The sequence below is a fragment of the Leptodactylus fuscus genome, chromosome 9 (genome assembly GCF_031893055.1).
Source record: "Leptodactylus fuscus isolate aLepFus1 chromosome 9, aLepFus1.hap2, whole genome shotgun sequence".
NCBI classification, from domain to species: domain Eukaryota; kingdom Metazoa; phylum Chordata; class Amphibia; order Anura; family Leptodactylidae; genus Leptodactylus; species Leptodactylus fuscus.
This window is the reverse complement of record NC_134273.1, coordinates 42424391-42449053: the sequence shown is the minus strand read 5'-3', so window position 1 is coordinate 42449053 and position 24663 is coordinate 42424391. Positions and strand designations below refer to the sequence as shown.

The window sequence follows — 24663 nt, the reverse complement described above, 5'->3', positions numbered from 1 at the left end:
ACATGGAAGGACATATAGTTACAATATATAACAGAGCTCTGATTATATCCAGGCATCACTGTGACGGACTCGAAAAATCAAAGGTCATGTTTAGATGCCAAGACGTTGAGCCAGATCTTACACACATCATTGGGCCCATCTCTTGTTTTCATGGTAAGAGTCCTGCAGGATGTGCTTCTTTTTTTTTTTTTTTTTGCTAAACCTGAAAAAATTGCCAATGCCTGCTCTGAACATATACAGTAAAGAATTCAGCAGAATCATCCAGGTCAAAACAATTGGCTGGCTAGACTGTCAGAAACGCCCATCTGACAGTTAAGAGGTATCGGTAAATGCACCGTTATCTCCAGCCCTGGGGCACATAACTGGAAAGCCGACAGTGTTCTGAATTCAACACACTGTTGGCTTTCTAGCGGTATATAAAACATGTGCCCGAGGACATGAAAGGTCCTCTTTAAGCAAGCACAATTATGCTCCCTTTTGTCAGGTTGGCGGTCTTCAACTAGAGGAGATAGAGAGGGACCGCTCACTAGACAATTGGAATGATTATTGTGTGGAAACTAACACAATTGATTGCTCCGGAATGGTAGGGGCTTCAGAAAAAATGTCAAATTTGTTGGAATCAGTGAAGTTATGGGCCCAGTGGTTAGCACTATAACCTTGCGGCGCTGGAGTCCAGGGGTTGAATCTTGCCAAGGACAACATCTGGGGAAGGTGAGGATCTGTCCTTGGCAGGTGTTCACGTTACTTAACATCATGGGAATGATTACTTTTGTACCTTATCTTTACATTGGTGCCTAATTCAGTGTATAACTATAGGTGACTACTAGAGATGAGCGAACACTAAAATGTTCGAGGTTCGAAATTCGATTCGAACAGCCGCTCAATGTTCGTGTGTTCGAACGGGTTTCGAACCCCATTATAGTCTATGGGGAACAGATACTCGTTAAGGGGGAAACCCAAATCCGTGTCTGGAGGGTCACCAAGTCCACTATGACACCCCAGGAAATGATGCCAACACCTCTGGAATGACACTGGGACAGCAGGGGAAGCATGTCTGGGGGCATCTAACACACCAAAGACCCTCTATTACCCCAACATCACAGCCTAACAACTACACACTTTACACACTCAATACCACCTCTCTGACAGTAGGAAAACACCTTGAAACATGTGTATTTGGCACTTGCAGTGAGGAGAGCTTGTCACCAGCAGTGAATTTGGCCCTTGTAGTAAGTTGAGGTTGGCACCAACATTTGTTTTGAAAATCAGGGTGGATTGAGCCTCTAACCAGCAGAGTTTGGGCAAATTCATGGTGGAGGGAGCCTCTAAACACCCCAGTTTGGGCAAATTCATGGTGGAGGGAGCCTCTAAAAACCCCAGTTTGGACCAATTCATGGTGGAGGGAGCCTCTAACCAGCCCAGTTTGGGCAAATTCATGGTGGAGGGAGCCTCTAAAAAACCCAGTTTGGACCAATTCATGGTGGAGGGAGCCTCTAACCAGCCCAGTTTGGGCAAATTCATGGTGGAGGGAGCCTCTAACCAGCCCAGTTTGGACCAATTAATGGTGGAGGGAGCCTCTAACCAGCCCAGTTTGGACCAATTAATGGTGGAGGGAGCCTCTAACCAGCCCAGTTTGGACCAATTCATGGTGGAGGGAGCCTCTAAACAGCCCAGTTTGGGCAAATTCATGGTGGAGGGAGCCTCTAAAAAACCCAGTTTGGACCAATTCATGGTGGAGGGAGCCTCTAACCAGCCCAGTTTGGACCAATTAATGGTGGAGGGAGCCTCTAACCAGCCCAGTTTGGACCAATTCATGGTGGAGGGAGCCTCTAAACAGCCAAGTTTTGGGAAATTCATGGTGGAGGGAGCCTCTAACCAGCCCAGTTTGGACCAATTCATGGTGGAGGGAGCCTCTAAAAAACCCAGTTTGGACCAATTCATGGTGGAGGGAGCCTCTAAACAGCCCAGTTTGGGCAAATTCATGGTGGAGGGAGCCTCTAACCAGCCCAGTTTGGACCAATTAATGGTGGAGGGAGCCTCTAAACAGCCCAGTTTGGGCAAATTCATGGTGGAGGGAGCCTCTAACCAGCCCAGTTTGGACCAATTCATGGTGGAGGGAGCCTCTAACCAGCCCAGTTTGGACCAATTAATGGTGGAGGGAGCCTCTAAAAAACCCAGTTTGGACCAATTCATGGTGGAGGGAGCCTCTAAACAGCCCAGTTTGGGCAAATTCATGGTGGAGGGAGCCTCTAACCAGCCCAGTTTGGACCAATTAATGGTGGAGGGAGCCTCTAAACAGCCCAGTTTGGGCAAATTCATGGTGGAGGGAGCCTCTAACCAGCCCAGTTTGGACCAATTCATGGTGGAGGGAGCCTCTAACCAGCCCAGTTTGGACCAATTAATGGTGGAGGGAGCCTCTAACCAGCCCAGTTTGGACCAATTCATGGTGGAGGGAGCCTCTAAACAGCCCAGTTTGGGCAAATTCATGGTGGAGGGAGCCTCTAAAAAACCCAGTTTGGACCAATTCATGGTGGAGGGAGCCTCTAACCAGCCCAGTTTGGACCAATTAATGGTGGAGGGAGCCTCTAACCAGCCCAGTTAAGACCAATTCATGGTGGAGGGAGCCTCTAACCAGCCCAGTTTGGACCAATTCATGGTGGAGGGAGCCTCTAAACAGCCCAGTTTGGGCAAATTCATGGTGGAGGGAGCCTCTAAAAAACCCAGTTTGGACCAATTCATGGTGGAGGGAGCCTCTAAACAGCCCAGTTTGGGCAAATTCATGGTGGAGGAAGCCTCTAACCAGCCCAGTTTGGACCAATTAATGGTGGAGGGAGCCTCTAAACAGCCCAGTTTGGGCAAATTCATGGTGGAGGGAGCCTCTAACCAGCCCAGTTTGGACCAATTCATGGTGGAGGGAGCCTCTAACCAGCCCAGTTTGGGCAAATTCATGGTGGAGGGAGCCTCTAAAAAACCCAGCTTGGACCAATTCATGGTGGAGGGAGCCTCTAACCAGCCCAGTTTGGGCAAATTCATGGTGGAGGGAGCCTCTAAAAAACCCAGCTTGGACCAATTCATGGTGGAGGGAGCCTCTAACCAGCCCAGTTTGGGCAAATTCATGGTGGAGGGAGCCTCTAAAAAACCCAGTTTGGACCAATTCATGGTGGAGGGAGCCTCTAAACAGCCCAGTTTGGGCAAATTCATGGTGGAGGGAGCCTCTAACCAGCCCAGTTTGGACCAATTAATGGTGGAGGGAGCCTCTAAACAGCCCAGTTTGGACCAATTAATGGTGGAGGGAGCCTCTAACCAGCCCAGTTTGGACCAATTAATGGTGGAGGGAGCCTCTAACCAGCCCAGTTTGGACCAATTAATGGTGGAGGGAGCCTCTAACCACCCCAGTTTGGACCAATTAATGGTGGAGGGAGCCTCTAACCAGCCCAGTTTGGACCAATTCATGGTGGAGGGAGCCTCTAAAAAACCCAGTTTGGACCAATTCATGGTGGAGGGAGCCTCTAAACAGCCCAGTTTGGGCAAATTCATGGTGGAGGGAGCCTCTAAACAGCCCAGTTTGGGCAAATTCATGGTGGAGGGAGCCTCTAACCAGCCCAGTTTGGACCAATTAATGGTGGAGGGAGCCTCTAACCAGCCCAGTTTGGACCAATTCATGGTGGAGGGAGCCTCTAAACAGCCAAGTTTGGACCAATTCATGGTGGAGGGAGCCTCTAAAAACCCCAGTTTGGACCAATTCATGGTGGAGGGAGCCTCTAACCAGCCCAGTTTGGACCAATTAATGGTGGAGGGAGCCTCTAACCAGCCCAGTTTGGACCAATTAATGGTGGAGGGAGCCTCTAACCAGCCCAGTTTGGACCAATTCATGGTGGAGGGAGCCTCTAAACAGCCCAGTTTGGGCAAATTCATGGTGGAGGGAGCCTCTAACCAGCCCAGTTTGGACCAATTCATGGTGGAGGGAGCCTCTAAAAAACCCAGTTTGGACCAATTCATGGTGGAGGGAGCCTCTAAACAGCCCAGTTTGGGCAAATTCATGGTGGAGGGAGCCTCTAAACAGCCCAGTTTGGGCAAATTCATGGTGGAGGGAGCCTCTAACCAGCAGAGTTGGTGGAAATCAGGGTGGAGGGAGCCTCTAACCAGCAGAGTTGGGGGAAATCAGGGTGGAGGGAGCCTAGTATTAGCAGAATTGTGCAACGCTTATGGTGGATGAGTATGAGGATGCGGAGGAATTGGAGAGGTTGAGTACAGACATGGAGTTTCATGTTGGGGTGCTTTACACAGGTGGGCACAAAAATGACGGCTCTACCCAGTGGTGGTTCATTTTTATCAAAGTGAGCCGGTCGGCACTCTCAGCTGACAGACGGGTGCGCTTGTCAGTGATGATGCCACCGGCTGCACTGAACACCCTCTCAGATAGGACGCTGGCGGCAGGACAGGACAGCACCTCCAAGGCATATAGGGCAAGTTCAAGCCACAGGTCCAACTTCGACACCCAATACGTGTAGGGCGCAGAGGGGTCGGAGAGGACAGGGCTGTGGTCGGAAAGGTATTCCCGCAACATGCGCCTATACTTCTCACGCCTGGTGACACTAGGACCCTCCGTGGCGGCACTTTGGCGAGGGGGTGCCATCAAGGTGTCCCAGACCTTAGACAGTGTGCCCCTCGTTTGTGTGGACCGGTGAGAACTTGGTTGCCTACTGGAGGAACTGCCCTCCCTGCCGCCAACGTCACATGCTGGAAACATCTCCATCATATTCTGCACCAATTGCCTGTGGCAAGCATTGATGCGATTGGCCCTCCCCTCTACCGGAATAAAAGACGAGATGTTGTTTTTATACCGGGGGTCAAGGATAGCAAAGATCCAGTACTGGTTGTCCTCCATGATTTTGACAATACGCTTGTCGGTTGTAAAGCACCCCAACATGAACTCAGCCATGTCTGCCACAGTGTTAGTTGGCATGACTCCTCTGGCCCCACCGGAAAGTTCAATCTCCATTTCCTCCTCATCCTCCATGTCTACCCATCCGCGCTGCAACAATGGGACGATTCGAAGTTGCCCGGAAGCCTCCTGTATCACCATCACATCATCGGACAACTCTTCTTCCTCCTCCTCCTCCTCCTCCTCCTCCATTAAACGCAGTGAAGTGGACAGATGTGTGGACCTACTCTCCAGCTGTGACGGATCGGATGCTATCCCTAACTCCTCTGTGTGATCTGAGTTATCCCTGATGTCAATCAGGGATTCTCTCAGAACACACAAGAGCGGGATTGTAAGGCTCACCATCGCATCCTCAGAGCTCACCCTCCTTGTGGACTCCTCAAAGACCCGTAGGATGTCACAAAGGTCTCTCATCCATGGCCACTCATGGATGTGAAACTGAGGCAGCTGACTTTGTGGCACCCTAGGGTTTTGTAGCTGGTATTCCATCAAAGGTCTCTGCTGCTCAACCACTCTATTCAACATCTGAAACGTTGAGTTCCAGCGTGTGGGGACGTCGCACAAAAGCCGGTGTTGTGACACATGCAGGCGTTGCTGGAGAGATTTTAAGCTAGCAGCGGCTACTGTTGACTTGCGAAAGTGGGCGCACATGCGCCGCACTTTCACCAGTAGCTCTGGAACATTGGGGTAGCTCTTTAGGAAACGTTGCACCACTAGGTTGAAGACGTGGGCCAGGCATGGAACATGTTGGAGTCCAGCAAGCTCCAGAGCTGCTACCAGGTTCCGGCCGTTATCACAAACGACCATGCCTGGGCCCAGGTGCAGCGGCTCAAACCATATTGCCGTCTCATCGAGGAGGGCATCCCTCACCTCGGAGGCAGTGTGCTGTCTGTCCCCCAAGCTGATCAGCTTCAGCACAGCCTGCTGACGTCTACCAACGCCAGTGCTGCAACGTTTCCAACTCGTAGCTGGGGTCAATCTAACAGCGGAGGAGGAGGCGGTGGCGGAGGAGGAGGCGGTGGCGGAGGAGGAGGCGGTAGAGGAGGAGGAGGAGGGGGGTGTTCTTCTCGTGTCCCTGCCAGGAATGTTAGGCGGGGAGACGAGGTACACCGGGCCAGTTTGGGAAGCAGTCCCAGCCTCAACTACATTCACCCAGTGTGCCGTCAGTGAAATGTAGCGTCCCTGTCCGCATGCACTTGTCCACGCGTCGGTGGTCAAGTGGACCTTTGTGCAAAGCGCGGAACTAAGGGCCCGCCTGATGTTGAGTGACACGTGCTGGTGCAAGGCGGGGACGGCACACTGGAAGAAGTAGTGACGGCTAGGGACGGCATAGCGAGGTGCCGCAGTTGCCATCAGGTCCAGGAAGGCGGGAGTTTCAACAAGCCGGAACGCCAACATCTCCTGGGCCAGCAGTTTAGCGATGTTGGCGTTCAAGGCTTGCGCGTGTGGGTGGTTAGCAGTGTATTTCTGCCGCCGCTCCAATGTCTGAGAGATGGTGGGTTGTTGTAAAGAAACGCCTGATGGTGCCTTTGATGGTGCAGGAGAAGGAGATAAGACAGGACCAGGGGAGGATGAGGTAGAAGTCAACAAAGTGGCGGAGGCAGATGAAGTGGTGTCCTGGCTCGTCCTCTGGAGTGCATCGCCAGCACAGTCAGCAGTGGCAGTGGCAGAGGCAGTGGCAGAGGCAGTGGCAGTGGCGTGAACGGCAGGCGGCCTTTGTCCTGCCGTTGCTGCCTGCCACTGATTCCAGTGCTTGGATTCCAAATGACGGCGCATTGAAGTGGTGGACAGGTTGCTCTTCTCAGAGCCCCTAATCAATTTCGAGAGGCAAATTGTGCAGACAACACTATATCTGTCCTCGGCGCATTCCTTGAAAAAACTCCACATCTTCGAGAAACGTGCCCTCGAGGTGGGAGTTTTTCGGGGCTGGGTACGAACTGGAACATCTTGGGAGATTCCGGGTGTGGCCTGGCTTCGCCTAAGCTGCTGACCTCTGCCTCTGCCTCTAGCTACCCTTTTTGGTGCTGCACCTGCCTCAACATCCACACTACTTTCCCCGCTTGACATCCCCCCTGTCCAGGTCGGGTCAGTGTCCTCATCATCCACCACTTCCTCTTCCAACTCCTGTCTCATCTCCTCCTCCCGCACAATGCGCCGGTCAACTGGATGCCCTGACGGCAACTGCGTCACATCATCGTCGATGAGGGTGGGTTGCTGGTCATCCACCACCAAATCGAACGGAGATGGAGGAGACTCTAGTGTTTGAGCATCTGGACACAGATGCTCCTCTGTTAGGTTCGTGGAATCGTGACGTGGAGAGGCAGGTTGAGGGACAATGAAAGGAGCGGAGAACAGCTCTGGGGAGCAGGGACAGTTTGGGTTATTGTTCTGTAAAGCTTCGGAATTTTGGGAGGAAGGAAGACAAGACTGTTGGGTAATAGGAGGAGAGGAGGCAGAGTCTGACTGGCTGCTGGACAATGTGCTGTAAGCGTTCTCTGACAGCCATTGCAAGACCTGTTCCTGGTTCTCGGGCCTACTAAGGTTTGTACCCTGCAGTTTAGTTAATGTGGCAAGCAACCCTGGCACTGTGGAGTGGCGCAATGCTTGCTGCCCCACAGGAGTAGGCACGGGACGCCCTGTGGCTTCACTGCTACCTTGCTCCCCAGAACCATTCCCCCGACCTCGCCCACGGCCTCGTCCACGTCCCTTTCCGGGAGCCTTGCGCATTTTGAATTCCTAGTTAGAAATTGGCACTGTATACCAGTAGTAAAAATTGTGGGTGCACGTAACCCCAATATATTCTTTGAATTCCCAGTCAGACACTGGCACTATATGGCAGTAGCAAGAAATGAGGGTATTTGTATTCCCAATATACTCTTTGAATTCCCAGTCAGACAATGGCACTGTATACCAGTAGTAAAAATTGTGGGTGCACGTAACCCCAATATATTCTTTGAATTACCAGTCAGAAACTGGCACTATATGGCAGTAGCAAGAAATGAGGGTATTTATAACCCCAATATATTCTTTGAATTCCCAGTCAGACAATGGCACTGTATACCAGTAGTAAAAATTGTGGGTGCACGTAACCCCAATATATTCTTTGAATTACCAGTCAGACACTGGCACTATATGGCAGTAGCAAGAAATGAGGGTATTTGTATTCCCAATATACTCTTTGAATTCCCAGTCAGACAATGGCACTGTATACCAGTAGTAAAAATTGTGGGTGCACGTAACCCCAATATATTCTTTGAATTACCAGTCAGACACTGGCACTATATGGCAGTAGCAAGAAATGAGGGTATTTGTATTCCCAATATACTCTTTGAATTCCCAGTCAGACAATGGCACTGTATACCAGTAGTAAAAATTGTGGGTGCACGTAACCCCAATATATTCTTTGAATTCCCAGTCAGACAATGGCACTGTATACCAGTAGTAAAAATTGTGGGTGCACGTAACCCCAATATATTCTTTGAATTCCCAGTCAGAAACTGGCACTATATGGCAGTAGCAAGAAATGAGGGTATTTGTATTCCCAATATACTCTTTGAATTCCCAGTCAGACAATGGCACTGTATACCAGTAGTAAAAATTGTGGGTGCACGTAACCCCAATATATTCTTTGAATTCCCAGTCAGACAATGGCACTATATGGCAGTAGCAAGAAATGAGGGTATTTATAACCCCAATATATTCTTTGAATTCCCAGTCAGACAATGGCACTGTATACCAGTAGTAAAAATTGTGGGTGCACGTAACCCCAATATATTCTTTGAATTACCAGTCAGAAACTGGCACTATATGGCAGTAGCAAGAAATGAGGGTATTTATAACCCCAATATATTCTTTGAATTCCCAGTCAGACAATGGCACTGTATACCAGTAGTAAAAATTGTGGGTGCACGTAACCCCAATATATTCTTTGAATTACCAGTCAGAAACTGGCACTATATGGCAGTAGCAAGAAATGAGGGTATTTATAACCCCAATATATTCTTTGAATTCCCAGTCAGACAATGGCACTGTATACCAGTAGTAAAAATTGTGGGTGCACGTAACCCCAATATATTCTTTGAATTCCCAGTCAGACACTGGCACTATATGGCAGTAGCAAGAAATGAGGGTATTTGTATTCCCAATATATTCTTTGAATTCCCAGTCAGACAATGGCACTGTATACCAGTAGTAAAAATTGTGGGTGCACGTAACCCCAATATATTCTTTGAATTCCCAGTCAGACACTGGCACTATATGGCAGTAGCAAGAAATGAGGGTATTTGTATTCCCAATATATTCTTTGAATTCCCAGTCAGACAATGGCACTGTATACCAGTAGTAAAAATTGTGGGTGTATATAGCCCCAATTCTATTGCTAGGGGACTTGCAGGGTATTTCTGGGGTGAAGGTGGGGGGGCACACCGTTGGAACGGGTATCGGGGTATATATCGGGTATACGGGAATACACTGACAGTGTATTCCATTCAGGATCCTGGGAAAGCTGGGTTGCGGCGATTGAGCCCGTCAGTGCCACGTTACACTGACAAGCTTCTCCCTGGAATTTAGCTCTTATAAGAGCTGTTGGTTGTCTTCTCCTTCCTATCCTAGCCTGTCCCTGCCTACCCAGAATCTAACCCCTAGCTAACTGGACGGAAACCTCCGTCCCCGGTGAATTGCAAGCTCAGAATGACGCGAAGCTGGGCGTCGCTGTTCTTTTAAATTAGAGGTCACATGTTTTCGGCAGCCAATGGGTTTTGCCTACTTTTTTCAACGTCACCGGTGTCGTAGTTCCTGTCCCACCTACCCTGCGCTGTTATTGGAGCAAAAAAGGCGCCAGGGAAGGTGGGAGGGGAATCGAGTAATGGCGCACTTTACCACGCGGTGTTCGATTCGATTCGAACATGCCGAACAGCCTAATATCCGATCGAACATGAGTTCGATAGAACACTGTTCGCTCATCTCTAGTGACTACACCTTCTGTTATAGACATTACTTTGTATACATGCTGCTGCAATTTGTTTATTTTACTGGACCTTATCTTCCTGGAGTCTTTATATATCTGTATCTCACTTTCCATTTGTTTGCACAGAGCATGCTGCTCTTACATGGTCTTGATATGTACAGTTTGTTCATACATCTTGTGTATAGCAGATTGTCCCTGCACTGGTTTGGGATGGATTCATCTTGATGCACTTTATGTGTATTTAAATTATTTATTTTGTAATATGCTTTACATTGTGTTGCACATTACGGAGATGGAATACTGATTCCCTTCTTTGTATTATTGATTTATAGATCCCTTTTTGTACCAGTCTTAGTGACTACCCTTGAATATCTATAGCCTGATTGTTTCTTATTATGATATTGCCCTTATTTGTTGCAGCACTATATGTATAATCTTAGTATCTTTGGTCTTTGTCTTCGGTACTGTACTATTTAATTCATCCTATTTAACCCCTTAAGGACCAGGCCATTTTTTGGTTTCGCATTTTCGTTTTTCCCTCCTCACATTTCAAGAGCCATAACTTTTTCATTTTTCAGTTCACAGAGTCACATGATGGCTTATTGTTTGCGGGACAAATTGTACTTTGTAATGGCACCATTCAATATGCTGTGCAATGTACTGGGAAGCTGGAAAAAAATTCAGAATGAGGTGCAATTGGAGAAAAAATGCATTTGCGCCATTTTCTTATGGGTTTAATTTTTACAGCGTTCACTGTTTGGTACAAATGACATGTTACCTGTGTTCTACGTGTCAGTACGAACGCGGTGATACCAAATTTATATAGTATTTGAAATGTTTTGATACTTTTAAAAAAAAATCGGCGAAACATGGCGGCGCCCGTGCCGCCCGCGCCGTTTACACACTGCGGTCACGTTTGACCGCAGTGTGTAAAGGGTTAACAGCAGCGATCGGCTCGGGCACCGACCGCTGCTGTTAGTGGCAGGTCCTGGCTGTATGATACAGCCGGCATCTGCTCTGTATGGAGTGTGCTCAGCGTGTGCGCTCGCTCCATACATCCCCATGCGACCCATGACTTACAGTTACGTCAAAGGTCGCTAAGGGGTTAAAACATACCACACTACTAAATCTATATTTACCTGCAGTTCAGACCCTCTTGTCTGATGGTATTTGTCCTTCATTGTCTATTTATTTTCTATGATATTTAATAAAAAAATTACCATTTTATATGTTCACTAGCTGGTACCCGCGACTTCGTCTGCGGTGATTGTAGCAGTGGGTATATACAGGCGCGGGTAAGGTTTTCGTAGTGTGTATAAGGTATGGGATATGAAATGTAAGTTTGTATCTTGTTTTTGCTGTAATTCAGAGAATACGTGAGACTTTTGTGTTGAAGTTACTTTGTATTTGAGCTGATATACAGTGTTGTGAGAAACTTTACATAGTGACTTTGGGACAGAAGTATTTGAAGTTAACCCTTTCCTGCCGATGGCATTTTTTGATTTTCGTTTTTGACTCCCCTCCTTCTAAACCCCATAACTTTTTTATTTCTCCGCTCCCAGAGCCATATGAGGTCTTAATTTTTCCTGGGACAAATTTTTCTTCCTGATGCTTCCATTATTTATTCTATATAATAATTTTACTGGGAAGCAGGGAAAAAATTCAGAATGGGGTGGATTTGAAGAAAAAATGCATTTCTGCGACTTTCTTACGGGCTTTGGTTTTACGGCGTTCACTGTGCAACCACAATGACATGTCCCCTGTATTCTGTGTTTTGTTACGATGCTGGGGATACCAAATTTATATGGTTTTATTTACATTTTGACCCCTTAAAAAAAATCCAAAACTGTGTTAAAATTTTTTTTGAAAAGTCGGCATATTCTGACAGCCGTAATTTTTTTATACATGCGTGTACGGGGATGTATAGGGCGTCTTTTTTTGCGGGGTCGGGTGTACTTTGTAGTTCTACCATTTTCGGGAAATGTTATTGCTTTGATCACTTTTTATTCAAATTTTTAGCAGAATCAAAACAGTGAAAAAACGGCGGTTTGGCACTTTTGACCATTTTTACCGCTACGGCGTTTACCGAACAGGAAAAATATTTGTATATCTTTGTAGAGCGGGCGATTTAGGACACGCGGATACCTAACATGTATGTGTTTCACAGTTTTTAACTACTTTTATATGTGTTCTAGGGAAAGGGGGGGTGATTTGAATTTTTTATCCTTTTTATTTATTTATTTATTTTTTTTTTTACTTTTTTTAAACTTTTTTTTTGCATTTATTAGACCTCCTAGGGGTATTGACATGGGTGGGCGGTGTCGCGGATTGTCAGAGTGGTGGGGGTCGGCAAACATGGCTGCTCCGGAGCGTTAAAGAGAACCTCCTGGAGTATTGTTAAGGTGAGGGGCAAAGTGGTGAAGTATCTGTATATGAGATTGTGTGGGGTTAGGGGCGAGGCTGTAGAGGGCAATAGGAATGTTGTGGCTTGCTATGGTCCAAAGTGTGTGAGATTGCAGAGATGGTGGTGTGAGTTTGGGTTTTGTGGGGGTCCTGGCACAAACGTATGTGCGCTATTGTGACGAAAAGTAGCCTATTGTTTAATCGGGTGTATTAACTATGTTTGTGGAAAATTTCAGCCAAATCGGTGGAGCGGTTTTTCCGTGATTGAGGAACAAACATCCGAACATGCAAACATCCAAACACACAAACCCACAAACTCACAAACTTTCACATTTATAATATTAATAGGATAAATGCTGAGTACTCCTTCCATTTCTTCTTGGTTTTGTTGTAGTCTCTATATGTGGTTGTAGGATTATGCTTTTCATATCTGACTCATACAGAGGGAATTTATTATGTATAACTTTCTACCATGTTTGATTTTCCCTTGATGCCATGTTCGTGTTGCACAAGAACAACATCTGCAAGGAGTTTGTATGTTCTCTGTGGGTTTCCTGCTGATAGGGAATCTAGATTGTGAGCCCTATATAGGACAGTGACTGCAATGTCTATAAAGTGCTGTGGAACATGATGGCGCTATACAAATAAGCTAAATAAATAAATGAGTGACCCCTATTGAAGGATACAAAGGGATGGAGAAGGTGGTGAAGGTTCATCTTTAAAAGAAACGACAGACATTTTACCTGCATACTCTCGCACAGTCATGGGTATACTGATAACTTTCTTGAACACATTTAGCCAACTTTCCCGTTCTTGCTCACTCTCGCAGGTAAATAGGTAAGTACGTTCAGGAGTATTAATAGATATTCCATAATTCCAGATATTGCTGTATGAGTTTGGGACATTCTCAGCCTTGACTTCATAGCCGTTCTCACTACTTCCCAAAAACACCTCACCTTTAGCAAAAGCATCCTGAAATAGTAATAGGGACAAACTGGTTAGCCCTGATCCTGGATTTGCAAAGTCAATAAAGTTTGTATTTACAAATAGCAATTCTCTAATAATGTGCACTTATTGGAAATGCTCTGTTTAAGGGGTTGTACCAATGATGACATATTCCCTATCCTGAGAGTGTTAGATCAGTTGGGATTCAACCACTGGAACCCCCCTGATCTCCAGAGCAGGGGCCCCGTAGCTGTTTGCTTGAATATTACAAAGGCTATGCATGTCTATTGTGCTCCATTCAAGTCTGTGAGCATATTTCAGTTATTATTTAGCTTTCTATGGCATAAATCTAAATGGAGCACAACAGACCTACATGTCCATTGTTTCATTCAAGCAAACTGCTAGAGGACCTCTTTTCTGGGGGTGGGGTTAATGACATTAATGTCTGGATGGGCTGTATGCTAATCACCTCGCTTGTGGTCAAGAAGGTGGAGACCCTCGGTGGTCATGCCCTAAACTCACACAGTCTAGTTTCAATGACATTCCCTGACGACAGAGTATGCTTTCTCAAACCCATGCAAAATCCCTTCCATGTGGTGTTGTCTTCTAGTATCGGCTCATGTGCAGTGAAGTTGGGTGTATCAGTTTTTGGTGTATGTGCAGTGCTAGTACAGTGTATTAGTACTGTTTGGCATTATTTCTATGGTCTCCTATGTAGTAGGTGCAGGTGTGCAACAGCTGGTGACAATAAGATAAACCAACATTTTTTTTGTTTGTGAGCTATTTTTACGTTATACTGTATATATCATTCTACATGTATATCTCGTTATATTAGAAATTACCAGGGGGTCTTTGAAGTACATTAATCTCCGGTGATCTAGGGTGAACCATCTCTTCTTAAAAGCATCAGTAGGCTGTAAAGAAAATACAATGGTTTTACATGTACAATAACCTAGTAGTTAAAAATTACAATACAAAGTACTATTTTTTTGTGAGTGGCTATACTTAGGGTTGCTGTTCAATATGGAACACATAATGGGCGTTTATGGCTGGATTTAGGACTAATGTTAGTATCACTAGATATTTTGCTAGGACTGAGTCAATTAAGAAAGGTAAACCTGGTCACCATTCTCAGCTTTCCATAGATATTAGACAGCTGAACCCACTAATTTCCCCAGAACAGGTCAATGGTCTAATGTCTAGGAGTCTCTGTAAAGGCTTGTATTGTGGGAATGAAGGATCAAGTGTGTAGATTTCAAGAATCCAGTACTAAGGGCCGAACCCACTGGCAGAAGTTTATTGCCCACTCTCTATTGAAATAAACATGAACATTCAGGAATTGTCAAAAATAGCTGTTCATTGATATTTATCTCATACATTTACCCAGCTTTAGAATAATATATCTGTGCTTTTCAGATTGTCCTTTATACACTACAATAAGTAATTCAGGCAATAATATTAGGCACTAAAATAGAGGGGAGAAGGAAGAGATGATTCCCACGCAAGTCAAGCCACAGTAGAAGGAGACTGCAAACATGTAGCTTCTAGGTAGACCCCTGTGAATAGCTGATCCCTGGGGTCTATATATTGTATCAAATCTAGCTTTAGAGTCAGTTATGATACTAGTCAATTGATCATTCACCATCATTTATTGTAGATTATTTTTTACCAAGTTGAAATCCATCAATGAAATATAAAGTCCTTGCTATGGACTATCGACTTCTAGAAAGATAAAGTATATCAGTGTCCTAGTACCCTCTTTGGGTACTGGGGCAATAAGGGGAGATTACTGCCAAACCATTTTTAGCTAGATTAACACTTGCAACTGATTCAAATGGCACAGCCATATCCAGAATCGCTGTACCAGAGGGCACTCCTGCTAAAGGTGTTAAGCGTCAGGTTACATATGGGACCAAATGCCAACAGAGAAGAACCTGCCATCTCAGATCTACTAGAGACATATTGATTGTTTTAGCCATAGTTTCACTAGGTGATGTAATCTGACAGTCTAACAATGCACCAGATTGATCATCCAGCATCAGTCACTGTGATAAATCTGTAAAACTTTGTCGTCTAATGTTACACTTAGATGGTATTAGTAAATGTGACCCGGAGTATTTTACATCACATAGACCTTTCTGGCTAATACGGTATCCCAGCATCTTCACAGTAGTTTCCTCTGTAGGTTTGATAATACGATATGCCCCATTATTTTCACCTACCTTTGGTCCGGTCTTTTCCATAAATCCTTCTTTCAAGAAATTCTTAGGCAAACGTCTTAAAATCTAGATAATAAAAAATTTATTGGAAAATCTTGAATCCATTACGTTATCAGTTACATCAGTTCATTTCCAAATGGCTGCCTTGGCCACTGTAACTATGTAAGCTTTCCTTTTCATTTTGGACATGCTCTTCTGAAAAGGACACAGTGACTCATGAAATGCGTGGTTTTTAATCTTTCTTGTTTTAATCCTGCTGTACATGTTGACCTGATATGTCTGGAAAATCTCCTGAACCTTTGGTCCACTTCAAAATCAGGACCAGTTTCCGCTGTGATTCTGCCTCCCATTGTTTTCTATGGAAGGCAAGATAGTGTCCATCACATGACCATGGACCGTATATCACATGACCATGGTCCGTATATCACATGACCATGGTCTGATTTTATCCACTTGGAGCAAGCAGAGATCCAGAAAATCATGAGGAATTGATAGCAGAAGTACATTGATACACTATAACATTTCATTATACAAACAATAATATTTGTCTCTCAATACCGGTCTGAAAGTGACCAATCTCTTTAAGCTTTGTTGGGGTGATAATAAATTCCTGTACTGTAAGATTGTGCTGCATTATTCTACACATTAACTTGGTTATTTAAGGGCATACAAGCATATCTTATTTTATGGCCTCTTAAATAAAGATCTTCCAATCTCGCATCTGCTTACCTCTTTGTCATTTGCTGTGGGAAATGCAACTTTCATGTAGTGAAATTGAGCAGCACGGATGGCGTTAAACCAACTGACGATTTCCTATGAGATTAAAAAATGAGAGTTATTTAGGCTGAGGCCTCACATTGCGGGAACGTAGCTTTTTTTGTTGCAGATTTTAGTGCGGTTTGAGCGAAAGTGAGGAATTAGCTACAAAGGGAATGGGAAATATAAGTACTGAATTGAGCGCACTGTCAGCCATGTGAATGCACCCTTAGCTAACAGCAAGTATTTACTTCCCCTACAATGTCATCTCAGTGTAAATGGAGCCAAGGGGCTCTTTCAGCAAAATTATGCTGTATGAGCCCTACATATGTCCTTTAAAAAGGACAAGTGGACGTTCCAGTTGTCTGTACTGACACATTTCTAAACCAGTAAACCCCATGAGGGTGGTGCTACACAGTTTTCCAAGCCATTGTATCATTTTTGACTGAGGCCCCAAATTTTGGAAAAGCTGACTTTTTTGGTACAGGTTTCGCTGCATTTTTTTTTTTTTTACCTCCCAATTGGGAGGCTTTTTTGGAGGCCGATTTTGAGGCGGATTCAGCGTCAAAATCAGCGCCAAAAAACTCAGTGTGCACTGACCCTAAAGTATAATAAAGGAGAAACAGGACATGTATACCAGGTTAACCCTACTACTGCTGGTTATATCAAATCAAACAACAGTTCAGCTTCACCTCACCTTCCCATCATTATGGTAGACAAATAAGTTTCTTGCTTTGTTGTCTTTGACATATGTGATCTGTAAGCCGTGGTTGTGTTTCATCTTCTCTGGCTGGAACGTGGCATTAATACTGTCAATTTTAATTACAGCCTTTGGTTCCTTTGACTGAAATAGAAAGGATAGTAGGAACTAAACAGTAAGAACAACACGACACATTATACACAAATAGCCAATTTCTGTTGAGGCAGGGTCACAGCTGTCGCTGTTGTTTTCCCTAACAAAATAGACACATAGTTTAGGTGGTGTCATGGACTTCAGAGTCTGCATCTTCCCCAATGGAGAGGTATACCACTAAAATACGGAATCTGGGACTAGAGTGGGGTCAGTCAAGTGGCATTTTAAAACTGAAACAGGTGGAGGAAAAAGTCCTCTTTGCATGGACTTTTTCTCCACCAATTTTGGAGATGTAAATGTAAACTTAGTCTTAGGTAGCTACAAAGTATTAACCTATCCAATAAGCTTTTAGTCCCTTTAATAGATACTAAACCCGGATTTAATAGTGTTTTAAAAGCAATAATAATTAGCTATTAATGAGATTTCCCACTCTGCAAATGGAAAATGTATTTATGTCCCTTTATTCCTTGATGGTTTGAAGGAAAATCAAGGAAAACACACGGACTCCATTATAGCACTTTTCTCTCCGCATGATTCGTTTGGACACAGCGCAGAAGACAAACGGACTTCATTATAGTCTATGTGGTCCATGTGCTTTTTTTTTGCTAACTGCTTTTTAAAGCGTTCGGTGTTCCGTTCGGGGATGGGGGGTGTCCTCAAGTGGAATACCGAACGCAGATGTGAACCAGGCCTCAGGAAAGTTGTGTATATATCTGTACTGCTATAACATTATTGGTATCTAAATATGAACAATATGAATCTATGATTTAGAAAATACATAGAAGCTAAAGGCAATTTTATTAACAGAGCTGTAGACTATTGAAGCTGAAACAGAGATTTGCATGAAAGCATTTCAGTCTCCATTGTCTTATATGTGTGACTTCCAGGTTCACATTATTAGAGACTAGCTGGTACCCGCGACTTCGTCTGCGGTGATTGTACAAGTGGGTATATACAGGCGCGGGTAAGGTTTTCGTACTGTGTATAAGGTCTGGGATATGAAATGTAAGTTTGTATCTTGTTGTTGCTGTAATTCAGAGAATACGTGAGACTTTTGTGTTGAAGTTAATTTGTATTTGAGCTGCTATATATACGGTGTTGTGAGAAACTTTACATAGTGACTTTGGGACAGAAGTATTTAAAGTTAACCCTTTCCCGTCGATAGCATTTTTTGATTTTGGTTTTTCTGACTCCCCTCCTTCTAAACCCCATAACTTTTTTATTTCTCCGCTCCCAGAGTCATATGAGGTCTTAATTTTTCTTGGGACAAATTTTTCTTCATGATGCCACCATTATTTATTCTATATAATGTACTGGGAAGCAGGGAAAAAATTCTGAATGGGGTGGATTTGACAAAAAAATGCATTACTGCGACTTTCTTAGGGGCTTTGGTTTTACGGCGTGCACTGTGCAACCAAAATGACATGTCCCCTGTATTCTGTGTTTCGTTATGATGCTGGGGATACCAAATTTATATGGTTTTATTTACATTTTGACCCCTTAAAAAAATCCAAAACTGTGTTAAAACATTTTTTTTTGAAAAGTCGTCATATTCCGACAGGCGTAACTTTTTTATACGTGCGTGTACGGGGATGTATAGGGCTTTTTTTTTTGTGGGGTCGGGTGTACTTTTTAGTTCTACCATTTTCGGGAAATGTTATTACTTTGATCACTTTTTATTAAAATTTTTATCAGAATCAAAAGAGTGAAAAAACGGCGGTTTGGCACTTTTGAGCATTTTTCCCGCTACGGCGTTTACTGAACAGGAAAAATATTTGTATAGCTTTATAGAGCGGGCGATTTCGGACGCGGGGATACCTAAAATGTATGTGTTTCACAGTTTTTAACTACTTTTATATGTGTTCTAGGGAAAGGGGGGTGATTTGAATTTTTAATCCTTTTTATTTGTTTTTATATATTTTTTTACTTTTTTTTAAACTTTTTTTTTTGCATTTATTAGACTTCCTAGGGGTATTGACATGGGTGGGCGGTGTCGCGGATTGTCAGAGCGGTGGGGGTCGGCAAACATGGCTGCTCCGGAGCGTTAAAGAGAGCCTCCTGGAGTATCGTTAAGGGGAGGGGCAAAGTGGTAAAGTATATGTATATGTGATTGTGTGGGGTTAGGGGCTAGGCTGTAGAGGGCAATAGGAATTTTGGGGCTTGCTATGGTCCAAAGTGTGTGAGATTGCAGAGATGGTGGTGTGAGTTTGGGTTTTGTGGGGGTCCTGGCACAAACGTATGTGCGCTGTTGGGACGAAAAGTAGCCTATTGCGCAATCGGGTGTATTAACTATGTTTGTGGAAACTTTCAGCCAAATCGGTCGCGCAGGTTTTGCGTGATTGAGGAACAAACATCTAAACATCCAAACACACAAACCCACAAACATCCAAACTCACAAACTTTCACATTTATAATATTAATAGGATGATACAGCAGGAAATTCTGTTCACTTCTTCGCTTCTCAATACTTACATCGGACTTTATAAAATATTTCAAGTTGCCATCCATCTCTGTCAGGACAAACTTCCTTGCTAAATACTGTCCATTATCTCTTCCTCTCTTGAATAAGATTCCTTCCTTAACACCTAAAACAAAAATAAAAAAAAGATACATTTACATATAGAGAGAGAGACTTCTGACATCTAGTGGTGGATGTACAGAGAACATTCTACAGGCAGATTTCATTGAGTATTTCACTTCACATTACTAACCAAAGATGTAAACTGCATAGGTTTCTATTCTACAGCTGCATTTTTAAAGAGGATCTTTCATGTCCTCAGATATGTGCAGTATTATATACAGCTAGAACACTAAAAGTGCACTGAATTCAGCACAATGACAGCTTTCCAAGTATGTGCTCCGATACGGGAGATATCTGTGCCGTTAGTTTTAGCATCAATATCTCTCTACTAGCTCTAAGACTTGCCTTTCTGACGGTGGACAGATATCAGTGCTGAAACTAACAGCACTGGGGTGTATACCGGGAAACTGACAGTGCGCTGATATATAATACTACACATCCCTGAGGACATGAAAGGCAGTGGCGGATCCAGGGTTTGCGGGGCCCTGGGCAATTGACTTTGGCGGGGCCCTACGCGCAGCGCGCCGCAGCAAATTAGGCCCTGCCCACTTTTATGTTGACTCCGCCCATTCTCATTAATTTTTCATGTGATTCCACACAGTATAATCCTCCTACAGTCACCCGTAAATTATATGTCCCCCCTCCATCTCTCCCCATTTTCATATACACCCTTCATCTACCCCTACTTTCATGTCCCCCCCCCTATCTCTGTCCCCAGTTTCATGCCATTCTCTCCCTTTATCTGCCCACAGTTTCATGTCCCCCCCCGTCTCTGCCCCAGTGTCATACCATTCTCCACCCCTTCATCTGCTCGTGTCATGCCATTCTCCCCCCCTTCATCTGCCCCAGTGTCATGCTATCCCCCCCCTTCATCTGCCTCAGTGTCATGCCGTTCTCTCCCCCTTCATTTGCCCTAGTGTCATGCCGTTCTCGCCCCTTCATCTGCCCCAGTGTCATGCTGTTCTCCCCCCTCCATCCACCCCAGTGTCATGCTATTCTCCCCCCTTCATCTGCCTCAGTGTCATGCCGTTCTCCCCCCCTTCATTTGCCACAGTGTCATGCCATTCTCCCCCCCTTCATCTGCCCCAGTGTCATGCTGTTCTCCCCCCCTCCATTTGCCCCAGTGTCATGCCGTTCTCCCCCCTCCATCTGCCCCAGTGTCATGCTGTTCTCTCCCCCTCTATCTGTCCCAATGCCATGCCGTTCTCCCCCTCCATCTGCCCCAGTGTCATGCTGTTCTCGCCCCTTCATCTGCCCCAGTGTCATGCTGTTCTCCCCCCTCCATCTGCCCCAGTGTCATGCTGTTCCCCCCTCCCCTTCATTTGCCCCCCAGTTTCTTTGGGCCCCCTCCACCTTTGTCCCCAGTTTCATGCCGTTCTCTCCCCACCCCCTTCATCTTCCCCAGTGTCATGCCGTTCCCCCCCTCCCCTTCATTTACCCCCCAGTTTCATTGGCCCCCTTCATTATGTTGCGGCCCGGCTGCGGCCCGGCTTGCATGTGTAAGCGTGATGTGATGACGTCATCGCGCCTACACACGCAAGCTGGGCCGGAGCTTTAAAGCAGGAGCTGATCTCACAGCTCCTGCATCGCGTATGTATTCGGCTCATCGGCGGACGGACGCCGATGAGCTGAAATCGTGACAGGCAAGTGCCTTGGGGCCCCCAGAGGCTCTGTGGGCCCCGGCACTTGCCCGACTATGCCGAGGCTGATCGGGACCATTTTGTTAGGGCCGGGCCGCAGGGCCCCGCTGAGCGCGGGGCCCCGGGCGGTTGCCCAGCTCGCCCGGCCCTGGATCCGCCCCTGATGAAAGGTCTTCTTGAGGCATTGCAGTTTTTCCTGCAGCGCTTTTCACAGAAAGTCTACAGGGGTTTTCTCTGTGGACTTTGCTTCCATTACATCTAAAGGGAGCGTATAATTGACATGATGCGATTTCCAAAACCGCAATGGTTTTGAAAATCACGGCGTGTCCCTTGCACATATTTTTTTGCTATATGTAGATGGGATTCGCTTTGCAGAGACTGTAAAACGTTGCATTTACGCCATGTGGGGCCCCAGTCTTAAGGGGTCCCACATTGCGTAAACGCAGCTTTTTTATTGCAGATTTTTCTGCTGTTCTTTGAGCCAAAGCCAGGAGTGTATTGAGCAGAAGGGAGAAATGTCAGAACTTCTTATATATTTCCCATTCCTTCTGTAGCCATTCTTGGCTTTGGCTCAAAAAACGCAGCAAAATCACAAAAAAAAAGCTGCATTTCTGAAATGTGAGGCCTCAGCCTAAAGGGGTTTTCTTAGAGTAGGGTAGTAAAGTTGATGACCTACGTTTAGGACAGGTCTTGAATATCTGATTCGTGGGGGTCCAATACCTGAGGCTCACACAGTTCAGCTGCATGAATCGGTAGCAGTGTTTGGTTGAGTGCCATTTAAACTTTAAAGGCCGGTGACATCATATCCATATCCATATTCCATTCAAATTAAACAGGTTAAGCTGCAATACCAAGCACAGCCTCTATACAATCTATGGCACAGTGTTTGGTTAAATGAAGGCACAGTGATCCTCAATGAAATAGATTCTTCCAACAGCAGAATGGTTGAATCCTGTGATTATTATATTGATGATGGGTCATCATCATTATTACAAGTCTCCTTTAAAAATGGAGCATCTGATCAATATAGACACATATTCTATTCCGCCCACAGCGCTACACCTCTCTTCTTCTCTTCCCTGGTCACTGTTTACCAGCCTTACTGTCCTCTCCATTCTGCCAAACCCCTTAGACTTGCATCCTCTGTTATCTGAATTTCCCACTCCCGTCTCCCAAGACTTTTCTTGAGCTGCAGCGGTGCTCTGGAACACTTTACTCCAGACAATCAGATTAATACCTAGTTACAGCAGCTTCAAAAATGCCCTAAAATCATATCTGTCTAGGCAGGCTTATCATATGGCCTGATCACATTCTACTACACTCCCGCAGACTACACTAACATTTCTTATCCTAAGTTATCATTCCTACTCTATTCCTCAGAAGCTGTATCTGTGTATTCATAGATACCAGCTGCTGACAGCTTGTACAGCTTCAATTATATGACCAAATTTATTAAAAGATGGCTGGACCATTGTACTACACAAGCCCTCTTACCTCTTGTGTCCCCTTATTTCCTCATAGATTGTAAGCTCCTGCGAACAGGACCCTCACTCCTATTGTTTGATATGTTAACTTCTTTCTTACATTGTAATGTCAGATACTGTCTGTTCACTGTCTGTGTACTGTCTGTACCCTCTGATTTGTAAAATGCTGCGGAATATTTTGGCACTATATAAAGTTACTAGCCTCTGCCCGCGACTTTGTCTGCGTGTTGTTGGTGTCGATGATCCACCTATATTCAGCAAATTGCTGCCATCGATGGTTTGCCTGCTCCAGCGTGTCAACAGCTCTTAAGCTGTCCTACTGCTGAACTTGTTCTTCACACCGTGCTTCCTCACACCGTGCCTGTGATTGTTCCGGCATCTCAGCAGCTCGCTGGGATGCCATATAATGAGAGTGTTGTTGGCGTTGATGATCTGCCTGCTCCGGCAGCTGTCAAGCTGGCCTGCCTCTGAACTCATATCTTGCACTGTGCCCATGATTTTTCTGGCATCTCAGAAGCTCGCTGGGAAACCATATAATGAGCATGTTGTTTGCGCCGATGATCACCCTCAGCTCCGCTTGAGGAGAACTCTGTTGACTCATGGCTACCTTCACAGCTGTCGTTGTTTTAGAATTTTGCAACAAATTAGATTTTCTTTTTCCGGGCATGTTTAAATTTGGATTAAAGGCGTTTTCACATCCAGTTTGTCAGCACTGCCTGGAGCAGATCAGATAATATGCAAATGCATGTACACAATCCACTGAGGCTGGTCTTACACGGCCGTAATGTAAGACAGCAATTGCGGGTTTTCAATTGCGGACCATTTGCAGACACATTATATTAAATGCGGCCTCTTACACCACTGTATATTTTATCTGTGGTGTGGCCAGGCCGCAACTGTGGTCCGCAACTTGATCAGCAACTTGCGGACCGTAAAATTATTATGGCCGTGTAAGACCAGCCTGAGGGTTAGCTGACAGTTTACGTAGAGAGATAACAGAACTGGCTTTATCAGAACCTGAGAAAAGCTGTTGCAAGAGCAGTTTAATATAGTATGTGAACAAAATGCCAAGTGCCAATGTGCCAAATTTCATTTAAATCCGTTCAGCCATATTTGCATGATTGAGGAACAAACACACAAACATCCAGACTTTCACATTTATAATATTAGTAGGATAACTATTGATATACTATGAAGTTGCTAAAATTGTGTTAATCCATAAAGCACTCCCTTTAGTAACAGGAAGGTTCTGTTGAAGCACACGACACTACAAATATTTGGCTTTCTGCACCACATAGAGTTTAAAAGGCGTGGTGGCTTCAACAAACCGCATAAAGCAAATATACAAGTGAATGACTGGTGAACCCTAAGGCTCCGTTCCCAAGGAGTAACGCACCGATCATTTAGACACATAAACACGTGTCAGAGTGAGGCGCTTCAAAACAGATCCCATTGATTTCAATGGGTGCCAGCTTATGCGCGCTACATATTGAAATCAATGGGAGGCTGTATAACCCATTTATTTCAATGTCTAGCGCACGTAAGCCGCCACCCATTGAAGTCAATGGGATCTGTTTTGAAGCGCCTTACTCTGACACATGTTTACGTGTCTAAATGAGCGGCACGTTACTCTGTGGGAACGGAGCCGAAGTGTGGAGAAAAAGGCTTTAATAGCTACAGGTATGTTGTAATATAAATAAATATTGATAAAGCAATACTGTGGTTTCCAATGTTCACAAATTTCCATACCGCCAGAAAAGCCATCCGAGCCTTCCTTTTTCATAAATTGTTTGCGTTCATACTTGGCCCGGATCCATTGTTCTCGCAAGACACTGCAAAGAAAACACAAAATATATATGAAGTGTTAGCAG

The 24663-nt window shown here is 45.0% G+C and overlaps 1 protein-coding gene across 1 annotated transcript in view; it reads right to left on the bottom strand.

The window, feature by feature from the left end:
• LOC142218274 (arf-GAP with dual PH domain-containing protein 1-like) overlaps positions 1-24663 on the bottom strand; it is a 43438-nt gene that overhangs the window by 285 nt on the left and 18490 nt on the right. Inside the window, exons 4-10 of the mRNA XM_075286861.1 lie at positions 24542-24624; positions 19560-19672; positions 16932-17078; positions 16208-16291; positions 15482-15544; positions 14102-14173; positions 13058-13286 (exon numbers count right to left, since the gene is read on the bottom strand). Of these exons, the coding sequence (XP_075142962.1) occupies positions 13058-13286; positions 14102-14173; positions 15482-15544; positions 16208-16291; positions 16932-17078; positions 19560-19672; positions 24542-24624 (791 nt within the window). The remainder of the gene's footprint in view (positions 1-13057; positions 13287-14101; positions 14174-15481; positions 15545-16207; positions 16292-16931; positions 17079-19559; positions 19673-24541; positions 24625-24663) is intronic.